Genomic DNA, 12,452 nt, shown 5'->3' with positions numbered 1-12,452 from the left:
ACCCTAACCTGGGCACAGGGACTCTTTGGACCAATCACGATCTATGAGACGTGCTCAATAAACTGCGTTTTACTCTGGAAGGAAATGGTTTGTTTTTGTTGTTTTTTTGTTTGTTTGTTTTTAGTTAAAGCATGTTTTTATTGCTTTTCATTTTTATTTTTATTTTTGTAGATTTATGGTTACAAATGCACTTGTGTTACGTGGATATATTTCATAGTGGCGAAGTCTGGCTTTTAGTGCACCCATCACCCAAAGAGTGTATATTGTACCCAATAGGTAATATTTCATCCCTCATCCCCCCTCTCTCTCCAACCTATTGGCATCTCCAGTGTCTATTATTCCACTCTGTATGTCCATGTTTACCCATTGTTTAGCTCCCACTTATATGTAAGAAGATGCAGTTTTTGACTTTCTGTTTTTGCGTCATTGCACTTAGGATAATGGCCTCCAGTTCCATCCGTGTTGCTGTAAAGTGGAAGGAAATTTACCTCAAATAAGTTTTCTAGAGTGTCCCTACAGAACTTTGAAAGGCCAAGAGTCCAAGACCAGTCTGGGCAACATAGCGAGACCCCATTTCTAAAAAAATTTTTAAAAATTAGCTGGGCATGGTGTTCACCTGTAGTCCTAGCTACTTCAGAGGCTGAGGCAGAAGGATCTCAAGGCTAAGAGTTTGAGGTTACAGTGAGCCAAGATTGTGCCATTGCATTCCAGCCTGGGAGAGAGGGAGACTGTCTCTAAAATTTTTTTTTAAAGTAGAAACATATTTCATTTTTCCCATTACGGAGGAGACAGTGTAATCTTGAAAACTCCCATGATCCACCCTTCTTGTAGCTCTGTGTGTACAGGTAGATGCAGGGGGAACAATGCTTCCAAGGTTGTCAAATGTAATGTTTGGTTCTAAATTGCTGAAACTCACAAAATGCATCCTCTTGTTTCCAATTAGATGCAGAACAGTGAACACCATGGACAAAGCATCAAGACTCAGACTGTAAGTGAGATCGCTGCCTGTCAGTGTGGCGACCTTCCTTGTTTATAATGACCATTTGGGTCTGTGCTTTTATGACCTCTTTGTGGGGGGTCTTTGGGGTCTTTGTGAAGACACTCCCATAGTCAAGGCCAATAACTTGGCTCTCAGGTATGTCCTGTTCATTGCCCTCACCCTTTACTTCCATTGTCCCTTACCTTCATTGGCCATCCCAACACAGCCACCTGCATCCTTTGGAATATCACATTTGGGCTGGGTGCAGTGGCTCATGCCTGTAATCCTGGCACTTTGGGAGACTGAGGTGGGAGGACTGCTTGAGTTCAGGAGTTTGAGACCAGTGTGGGTAATGTAGTGAGACTCTGTCTCTACAAAAAATAAAAAAAATGGCTGGGTGTAGCGGCTCATGCCTGTAATCTCAGCACTTTGGGAGGCAAGGTGGGTGGATCACTTGAGGCCAGGAGTTGGTTTCCAACCTGGCCAACATGCTGAAACCTCATCTCTATTAAAAATATTTTTAAAATTAGTTGGGTGTGGTGGGAGGCACACCTGTAATCTCAGCTACTTGGGTGGCTGAGGCATGAGAATCACTTGAATCTGGGAGGAGGAGGTTGCAGTGAGCTGAGATCGCGCCACTGTACTCCAGCCTGGGCAACAGAGCAAAACTCTGTCTCAAAAATAAATAAATAAATAAATAAATATAAAAAATTAGCTGGGCATGGTGGCATAGTCCCAGGTCCTCGGGAGGCTGAGACAGGAGGATGGCTTCAACCTGAGGCTGTGGTGACCTGTGATGGTGCCACTGCACTCTAGCCTGAGCAACAGAGCCAGACCCTGTCTCAAAAAAACACAAAAACCACACATTTGGAGTTATGTTTACTTGTTTGCATAGTTTGGACAAAACGATCACTGCAGTTCTGACCTTCAAGGTAACCATGCAAGAGACAGATAAGGCACGGGTTGGTGTCAGGGATACCTAATTTTGTCATTGCTATGAGTTCCCTGATCTAAGTGACTCTGTAATCCCAACACTTTGGGATGCTGAAGTGGGTGGAATTTCATGGGGAATGACTACAGCCTTCATGCATGTGGATACATAATCTGAGCCTGAATATGTCATCTTCACATAAAACCACGATTTGGTTATTGACTGTTCTGTGAATCCTGGGTTCCTTGGCTCATGGGAGCTTCAACGTGGCTTTTCTGGCCAGGAACTTGCCTGACATTTTCAATAAGCCAATCCTTAAGTTCAGCATGCTGGTATTTTTCAGTGTCTGGGTCACCGTCCTTCCTGTCTACCAAAACCCGAAACGGGGAAGGTATCAATCCTGGCCTCCACTGATTTGCTGCTGCTTCTCTGTCTGCAGATGCTATGCTGTTCTTGTTCGTTCCTTTTTTTTTTTTTTTTTTTTGAGACAGGGATCTTGCTGTGTTGCCCAGGCTGGTCTCAAGCTCCTGGCTTCAAGCAATTCTCCTGCCTCAGCCTCCCAAAGTGCAGGGATTACAGGTGTGAGTCACTATGCCTGGCCTGAGTTTTCAGTTTTTGACAGTGCTCAGTATCTGTGGTGGCACACATTTGGACTTTAATACTGAGAAGTTCCATTATTATTATTGTTATTATATTGTATTACTATTACTATTATGTTCTGTCACCCAGGCTGGAGTGCAGTGGCAAGATCACAGCTCACTGTAGACTCGACTTCACAAGCTCCCTAGTAGCTGGGACTAGTAGCTGGAACTAGGACTAGGTGTGCATCACCATGCTTGGCTAATTTAAAAAAAAAATTTTTTTTAGCCAGGCGTGGTGGTGCACATCTGTAATCCCAGCTATTTGGGAGGCTGAGGCAGGAGAATTGCTTGAACCTAGAAGGTGGAGGTTGCAGTGAGCCGAGATCGTGCCACTGCACTCTAGCCTGGGTGACAGAGCGAGACTCCATCTCAAAAAAAAAAAAAAAAAAAAATTTAAATTTTTTAAATTTTAGAGACAGGGTCCTGCTGTGTTGCCCAGGCTGATCTTGAACTCCTGGACTCAAGTGATCCTCCCACATCAGCCTCCCAAAGTGTTGGGATTATATGCGTGAGCTACCACACCCGGCCAATTTCATTATTACTTATAAGCCATATGAGTTTAGACAAGACTTTGTGCTCTCCATATTTAACTTTTTTTATTTGCAAGATGGGAGGTATGATTGAGTGGGGCTAATCAAATGAAATACTAATGATTATGAAATCACATTAGTCACCACAGTGATGGGCAAACATAAATTACTGAAATATTGAATAAAAATGGGATTTTATTTGTTCTTTAGTAAAACACAAAGCTGTTCATTTTTTTTCTTTCCTAACATGTGCTGGAAATCTACCATATGGAAATGACACTTGTGAATGGTCATGGACTTTTAGGCCTTTGCTGATCATTAAAATAAAAATCTTCCAGTGATTCCTTTTATAAAAGGACATCAAAGCCTGGGCAACAGAGTGAAATCCTGTCTCTATAAAAATAAAAAAAATTGGCCAGGTGCAGTGGCTCACACCTGTAATCCTAGCACTTTGGGAGGCCAAGGTGGGTAGATCACTTGAGGTCAGGAGTTCAAGACCAGCCTGGCCAACATGGTGAAACCCTATCTCTACTAAAAATACAAAAAATTAGCTGGGCATTGTGGTGCACACCTGTAGTCCCAGCTACTCGGCAGGCTGAGGCAGAAGAATTGCTTGAACTCAGGAGGCAGACGTTGCAGTGAGCTGAGATCGTGCCACTGCACTCTAGCCTGGGCAACAGATAGAGACCCTGTCTCAAAAAAAAAAAAAGAATTACCCAGGGTGGTGGCATGTGCCTATAGTCTCATAGCGGAGATCCCTGGAGTCCAGGAGTTGGAGGCTACAATGACCTATGATTGTGCCACTGCATTCCAGCTTGGGCAATAGAGTGAGTCTCTGTTTCTAAAATGGAAAAAAAAACCAAAAACCTATTTTAGGCCAGGCGCGGTGGCTCACGCCTGTAATCCCAGCACTTTGGGAGGCCGAGGTGGGCAGATCACCTGAGGTCAGGAGTTCGAGACCAGCCTGACCAACATGGAGAAACCCCGTCTCTACTAAAAATACAAAATTAGCTGGACGTGGTGGCACATGCCTGTAATCCCAGCTACTCGGGAGGCTGAGGCAGGAGAATTGCTTGAACCTGGGAGGTGGAGGTTGCAGTGAGCCGAGATCATTGCACTCCAGCCTGGGCAACAAGAGCAAAACTCTGTCTCAAAAAAAAAAAAAAAAAAATTAAATTAAAAAAAAATCCTATTCGAGGGTCTCAAATACACTTTTCTTAAAGGGATAGGAAAACCATTAACAAAATATTTAACAGAATACTTCACTTCTGGTCCACCAATAACCACTTCTCAAGCAGACACCAGGTGGGTGTGCTATATAATTCAATTTAATTGTGACAGTATCTACCTGGAGACAGAGTCCAATACCAGAAGCTAATGGCTCACAAGAATGCCCCTCACTGCAAATGTCAGTTGTAAGTCCCAGGATGTGACCTATGCTTCTGACCAACAAGCTGTAAATCAGGGTTTTCATGACTTACTCTTTGGGTTTGATTAATTTGCTATAGCAGCCTATAGAACTTACAGAAACACTTTACTTACATTCACCCGTTTATTACAAAGGGTTTTTTTGTTTTTTTTTTATTATAGAGCAGGGTTTCACTCTGTCTCCCAGGCTGGAGTGCAGTGGCAGGATCATAGCTCATTGCAGCCTTCAACTCTTGGGATCAAGCGATCCTCCCTCATCAGCCCCGCAAGTAGCTAGGAATACAGGCATGTGCCACCACACTCAGCTAATTATTTATTTTTTGTAAAGTTAGGGTCTCGCTCTGTTGTCCAGGCTAGTCTCAACCTCCAGGTCTCAAGAGATCCTCCCACCTCGCTCCTCTCAAAGCACTGAGATTATAGGAGTGAGTCACCGTGCCTAGTCTTACAAAGGATATTTTATTATTTATTTATTTACTCTTATTTTGAGACAGGGTCTCACTCTGTTGCCAGGCTGGAGTGCAGCAGCACAATCTTGGCTCACTGCAACCTCCATCTCCTGGGTTCAAATGATTCTCGTGTTTCAGCTTCCTGAGTAGCTGGAATGACAGGCATGCTCCACCACGCCCAGCTATTTTTGTATTTTTAGTAGAGAAGGGGTTTCACCATGTTGGCCAGGCTGGTCTCGAACTCCTGACCTCAAGTGAGCCATCTGCCTTGGCCTCCCAAAGTGCTGGCATTACAGGTGTGAACCACTGTGCCCAGCCTACAAAGGTATTTTATTTATTATTATTATTATTTTTTTGAGACGGAGTTTTGCTCTTGTCGCCCAGGCTGGAGTGCAATGGCGCAGTCTCAGCTCACTGCAATCTCTGCTTCCTGGGTTCAAGCAATTCTCCTGCCTCAGCCTCCCAAGTAGCTGGGATTACAGGCGCCCACTACCACGCCTGGCTAATTTTTTTTCTTTTTTTTTTGAGATAGAGTCTCGCTCTTTTGCCCAGGCTGGAGTACAGTGGCACGATCTCGGCTCACTGCAGCCTCCACCTACCGGGGTCAAGCGATTCTCCTACCTCAGCCTCCCAAGTAGCTGGATTACAGGCCCACGCCACTATGCCCAGCTAATTTTTGTGTGTGTGTGTGTGTTTTTAGTAGAGACGGGGTTTCACCATGCCTGCCAGGCTGGTCTCGAACCCCTGACCTCATGATCCGCCCACCTTGTCCTCCCAAAGTGCTGGGATTACAGGCGTGAGCCACCGCACCTGGCCCTACAAAGGATATTTTAAATGATACAAATGAACAGCCAGATGAAGAGATACCTCCAGGCACATGGTTATGTTCTTATTTACCAACCAGAAGGCTGTCTGAGCCCTGTTTTGGGGTTTTTATGATGGCTTTCTTATCGTGACATGATTAATCACATCATTCACTATTGGTGATCGACTCAACCTTCAGTTTTCTCTTCCCTCCCTGGAGGTGGGGACAGAGCTGAAAGTTTCAAAGCTCCAGTCACATGGTTGGTTCCCCTGGCAACTAGCCTCACATCCTGTGGTTTGTAGGAGCTTTCCAAAAATCACCTCATTAACATAAACTTAGCTGTGGTGGAAAGGGGATGGTTATGAATAACTAAAGACATTTCTTCCACCTTTCACTCTGGAACTCTTCTAGAGCTATTTTAAGAACTGAATACAAAAGGCCATTTTTTTTTTTTTTTTTTTTGAGATAGAGTCTCCTTCACTCTGTCACCCAGTAACAGTGGCACAATCTTGGCTCAGTGCAGCCCTCCAGCCCCGGGTTCAAGCAATCCTCCCACCACAGCCTCCCGAGTAGCTGGGACTACAGGTGCACGCCACCGCATCTGGCTATTTTTTTGTATTTTTAGTAGAGATGGGTTTTCGCCACGTTTCCCGGACTGGTCTCAAACACCTGAGCTCAAGCATCCACCTACCTTGGCCTCCCAAAGTACTGGGATTACAGATATGAGCCCCAGCACCCAGCCTTTTTTGTTTGTTTGTTTTTTGTTTTTTGAGACAGAGTCTTACTCTGTCACCTAGGCTGGAGTGCAGTGGTGTCATCACAGTTCACTGCAGCCTTGAATTCCCTGAGCTCAGGTGATCCTCCCATCTCAGCCTCTCAAGTAGCTGAGACTGTAGGCACACACCCCTGTGCCTGGCCAATTTTTGTATTTTTTGTAGAGATAGTATCTCACTGTGTTGCCTAGGCTGGTCTTGAACTCCTGGGTTCAAGCATCCTGCCTGCCTCAGCCTCCCAACGTGGTGGGATTACAGGCAGCCCAAATATTTTAACAAAAGATACTCCAATTGCTCTAGTCGCTTAGGAAATTACAAGGTTTTTAGCAACTGTGAGCCAAGAACCCTGGACAAAACCCAAATTATATATTTCACAATATCACAACTTTCTTTTCCACCAAACTGGGGTTTAACTCAATTATAACTTGGATATTCTCTAAGAATCCATAGTTCTTGTCTGTGTGTCAACTGGGAAATCACTGTGGATTTGAATAGGTACTCTGCACATAAGAAAAACCCATGATGGGGCCAGGTGTGGTGGCTCACACCTGTAATCCCAGCACTCTGGGAGGCTGAGGCAGGTAGATTGCATGAGCCCAGGAGTTCGAGGCCAGCCTGGCCAACATGGCAAAACCTTGTCTCTACTAAAAATACAAAAAACTAGCCAGGTGTGGTGGTGCACACCTGTAGGCCCAGCTTCTCGGGAGGCTGAGGTGAGAGAATCATCTGAGCCTGGGAGGTCAAGGCTGCAGTGAGCCGAGATCATACCACTGTACTCTAGCCTGCATAACCATAGTGAAACCTTGTCTCGACAAAAAAAAAAAAAGAAAAATTTATGATGGGCTGCACTGTGCAGTTGACCATTACCCTCTAGGAAAACCTCAGTGGTTTTCTTTTTTTGAGACAGAGTCTTGCTCTATTGCCCAGGTTGGAGTCCAGTGGTATCATCTCGGCTCGCTGCAACCTCTGTCTCCTGGGTTTAAGTGATTCTCCTGCCTCAGCTTCCTACATAGTTGGGACTACAGGTGCCCACCACTATGCCCAGCTAATTATTTTTATTTTTTGGTAGAGATAGGGTTTCACCAGGTTGGCCAGGCTGGTCTCAAACTCCTGACCTCAGGTAATCCTCCTGCCTCGGCCTCCCACAGTGCTGGGATTACAAGCAGGAGCTACCGCACCCGCCAGAGGTTTTCTGATATACAATTTATGTCATCCAGTCTCCAGTAGCAGCAAAATTTTCATGTCAAATACATGAGGCAATTCAGACATAGAGATCAATGGCATAAAATTGAAATTCCAGAAATAGGCCAATATATATATATATTGAATATATATATATATATTCAACTGAGTTTCAAAAACGGTGCCAGGAATCGGGAAATAATATTATTTTCTTTTTTTTCTTTTTTTTTTGTTGAGTCAGAGTCTTGTTCTCTCACCCAGGCTGGAGTGCAGTGGCACGATCTCGGCTCACTGCAAGCTCCGCCTCCCGGGTTCACGCCATTCTCCTGCCTCAGCCTCCTGAGTAGCTGGGCCTACAGGCACCTGCCACCAAGCCCGGCTAATTTTTTTTCTATTTTTTAGTAGAGATGGGGTTTCACCGTGTTAGCCAGGATGGTCTCGATCTCCTGACCTCGTGATCTGCCCGCCTTGGCCTCCCAAAGTGCTGGGATTACAGGCGTAAGCCACTGCGCCTGGCCTAGAATATTATTTTCATAAATTGGTGTTGTGACAGTTGGATAGACATACAAAAAAATAATAAAATTGGGCTGAGCACAGTGGCATGATCATCTGAGTCCTGGAGTTCAAGACCAGCCTGGGCAATATAGTACAACCTCATATCTTATAAAAAAAAATTAGCCAAGTTTGTGGCATATACCTGTAGTCCCAGCTGCTTGGTGGCTGAGGGAGGAGGATTGCTGGAGCCTGGGAGTTTTGGCTGCAGTGAGCTATGATTGCACCACTCTAGTCTAGCCTGGGTGACAGAGTGAGACCCCAATTCTTTGTTTTTGTTTTTGTTTTTTTTCAGACAGAGTCTTGCTCTGTCACCCAGGCTAGAGTGCAGTGGCGCGATATCAGCTCATTGCAACCTCCGCCTCCCGGGTTCACACCATTCTCCTGCCTCAGCCTCCCGAGTAGCTGGGACTACAGGCGCCTGCCACCACGCCTGGCTAATTTTTTGTATTTTTAGTAGAGATGGGGTTTCACCGTGTTAGCCAGGATGGTCTCGATCTCCTGACCTCGTGATCCGCCCGCCTCGGCCTCCGAAAGTGCTAGGATTACAGGCATGAGCCAACGCGCCTGGCCTTTTTTTTTCTTTTTTTTTTCTGAGACAGGGTCTCACCCTGTCTCCCTGACTGGAATGCTGTGAGCCTCGGCTCACTACAGTCTCTGCCTTCCAGGCTCAAACGATCCTCCCACCTCAGCCTCCCAAGTAGCTGGGGCTACAGGCGTGCACCACTGGCGTGCACCACCACACCTGGCTAATTTTTGTATTTTTTGGAGAGACAGGTTGTGTCATGTTGGCCAGGCTGGTCTGGAACTCCTGGGCTCAAGTGATCCACCCATCTTGGCTTCCCAAAGTGCTAGGACAAGAGTCCTGAACATTTTTTCTCTATTCTGATGTCACAATCTCCAAAGTTATCTAAAACTTGCATTCAAGAGCACCTGTTAGAGCTTTATAGCTGATTATAAAACCACCTTCTAAAGAGGACCAAGGCAAGACAAGACAAGAATTGTTCATGGATGACAAAGTTTTAGGGTAGCCATAGTTAAAGACACAATTGACAAGGAAATCTGTTACTCTGTGGCACACAGTAATTTAACATAGCAATTATAATTATTACTGATAACATACACTAAGATATAGCAGAATTACAAGAGTTTTCCATCATTTTGGAACACATACCAATAACATATATATACAGATATAGTCCAAAGAAAGCCATACCCCATTTTATATTTGACATTGCTTCCTCTATGATTTTTGTACCAAATAAGCCAAATTTCACATTTACATTAGTATACTATTACTGTTAAACCCAATTCTTTTCTTTTTTTTTTTTTTTTTTTTTGAGACGGAGTCTCGCTCTTTCACTCAGGCTGGAGTGCAGTGGCACATCTCGGCTCACGGCAAACTCCGCCTCCCGGGTTCACACCATTCTCCTGCCTCAGCCTCCCGAGTAGCTGGGACTACACGCACCCACCACCATGCCTGGCTACTTTTTTGTATTTTTTTTTAATAGAGATGGGGTTTCACCATGTTAGCCAGGATGGTCTCGATCTCCTAACCTCATGATCCGCACGCCTCGGCCTCCCAAAGTGCTGGGATTACAGGCATGAGCCACCGCGCCCAGCCTAAACCCAATTCTTAATAAAACCTTATAGACATATTTACCCAATTTTATAGATATTTACGCCAATGTTTGGCAATTTTTATAGATTTTTTATTACCCTTTACAATTTTTGTTAAAGAGCAGGTTAGTGTTCTAAGAGAAACCGGTTGTGCTTTTAATATTCAATTTACAGAAAAACTGGATAATACCGCCTTTAACTTTAGCCAATATGTTTACACACAGAATTTCTTTTGCAATCAACCTTCCACAACTTGCTTAAACTTTCAGCTTTATTTTATCTAACTTAATCCATTAACCTTTTAATTTAGGCAAAAAAATCCACATTCCCATGCCTTCTTATAATCTTTTTACCAAAAGTATACTCTACTTTCCCTACACACCTTGCATGTAAAACTATTTTTTCCAGTAGTCTCAATTACATGTTACAATATTGATTCTTAGCAACTTTTACTTTTGGTGAAAAACCTGGTAAGTTATTTTAATTATGTACCAGGTGGAGAGCCTAGGACCTAGAAAGAAGTGCAGATAAGGTCTGACTCATTCTAGCATCTAACTTCATGTGTCCCAGGCCTTCCCTAGCTGTAAAGCAGGCAAGTTGTACAGTTAAGAGTCATAATGGCATTTTATGAAGCATTCAGGAGGCCTAAACACCTTTAAATTCTACAACATTTCTTGCATAAATTCCCTTTCATAAATTCTTTCATGACTTATACTCTGTGATAGGCCTTGACTTTCTGACTTGTCCTAAACATCCCTCTTTTTAAACAACCAGTCATTTTTCTTTAGGACAAGAATCTATCATACAAGATCCTTTTTTATATAAAATATCTTTTCTTTAAGCTTTTTTTTTTTTTAACCAAAAATACTTATTTATTTTTATAACTTTCTTTATGTCTCTTTTTTTTTCTTTCTTTTTTTTTGAGACAGAGTCTCGCTCTGTTGCCCAGGCTGGAGTGCAGTGGCGTGATCTTGGCTCACTGCCCAGGTTCAAGCGATTCTCCTGCCTCAGCCTCCCGAATAGCTGGGATCACAGGCACCCTGCCACCACACCCGGCTAATTTTTTTTTTTTTTTTGAGATGGAGTCTTGCTCTGTTGCCCAGGCTGGAGTGCAGTGATGCAGTCTCGGCTCACCGCACCCTCCACTTCCCAGGTTCAAGCAATTTTCCTGCCTCAGCCTCCCTAGTAGCTGGGACTACAGGTGTGCCCCACCATGCCTAGCTAATTTTCATATTTTTAGTAGAGATGGGGTTTCACTGTGTTGGCCAGGCTGGTCTCGAACTCCTGACCTCATGATCTGCCTGCCTCGGCCTCCCAAAGTGCTGGGATTACAGGCGTGAGCCACCGCGCCCGGCAGAATCCTGGGTTTTAAAAAAGGGAGAATTATTGACGGGCATGGTGGCTCACGCCTGTAATCCTAGCACTTTGGGAGGCTGAGGCGGGCAGATCCCAACCTAAGGTTGGGAGTTCAAGACCAGCCTGACCAACATGGAGAAACCCCGTGTCTACTAAAAATACAAAATTAGCCGGGCATGGTGGCTCATGCCTGTAAACCCAGCTACTCGGGAGGCTGAGGTGGGAGAATCGCTTGAACCCGGGAGGCGGAGGTTGCGGTGAGCGGAGATCGCGCCACTGCACTCCAGCCTGGGCAATAAGAGAGAAACTCCGCCTCCAAAAAAAAAAAAGGGGGAGAATTATTACGAGGCTAGACCATGTGATGCTTTTACAGTGCACTTAACAATTTTTTTTCCCGAAGACATTTCTAAGTGTCTAAACCACACTTTTTCTTAAAAACCTGAGTAGCTTCTGTTGCAATAGCTATTTTTTTTAATTGTTGTTTTTGTTTTTTGAGACAGAGTCTCGCTCTGCCACCAGGCCGGAGTGCAGTGGCGCGATCTCGGCTCACTGCAACCTCCGCCTCCCAGGTTCAAGCGATTCTCCTGCCTCAGCCTCCTGAGTAGCTGGGATTACAGGCGCGTGCCACCACGCCCAGCTAATTTTTATATTTTTAGTAGAGACGGGGTTTGACCATGTTGGCCAGGATGGTCTTGATCTCTTGACCTCGTGATCCGCCCTCCTCGGCCTCCCAGAGTGCTGAGATTACAAGCGAGAGCCACCGCACCCGGCTGGAATCTATATTTTTTAATTTTTAATTTTTATTTTTGTAGAGGCAGATTCTTACAATGTTGCCCAGGCTGGTGTGGAAATCCTGGCCTCAAGGGATCCTCCCGAAGTGCTGAGATTACAGGCTTGAGCCAACGTGCCTGGCCTTTAATTGTCTTAAAAGGAAGTAAATTCTGACACATGCTACAGCATCAGGACGATTGAGGACATTATGCTAAGTGAAATAAGCCAGTCGGAAAAGGACAAATACAGAATAATTCCACTTATATGAGGTACCCACAATAAAATTCATACAATCAGAAAGTCGAATAGTGGGTGTCAGGGGCTGAGGGTGAGCGGTAAATGGGATGTTATTCAATCGATAAAGAGTTTCAAATTTGCAAGATTAAATCAGTTCTAGAGATTGGTTTCACAATGTAACTACACTTAACACTACTGAAT

At 44.5% G+C, this 12,452-nt stretch overlaps 1 protein-coding gene across 4 annotated transcripts in view; it reads left to right on the top strand.

The window, feature by feature from the left end:
- The window catches only part of ZNF490 (zinc finger protein 490), a 31,216-nt gene that overhangs the window by 797 nt on the left and 17,967 nt on the right, over positions 1-12,452 (top strand). For 2 of the 4 annotated variants that reach the window (XM_054464102.2, XM_054464106.2), the window contains exon 2: positions 944-988. In XM_054464102.2, coding sequence (XP_054320077.1) covers positions 944-988 — 45 coding nt within the window. Of the gene's footprint in view, positions 1-171; positions 277-943; positions 989-11,784; positions 12,284-12,452 lie in introns of those variants that run through there. The other 2 variants (XM_054464103.2, XM_063657900.1) reach the window with 2 other exon arrangements.

Source organism: Pongo pygmaeus, chromosome 20 (genome assembly GCF_028885625.2).
Source record: "Pongo pygmaeus isolate AG05252 chromosome 20, NHGRI_mPonPyg2-v2.0_pri, whole genome shotgun sequence".
Taxonomy (NCBI): domain Eukaryota; kingdom Metazoa; phylum Chordata; class Mammalia; order Primates; family Hominidae; genus Pongo; species Pongo pygmaeus.
Note: the sequence above shows the minus strand (reverse complement) of the source record. Positions and strands in the feature narration are given on the sequence as shown.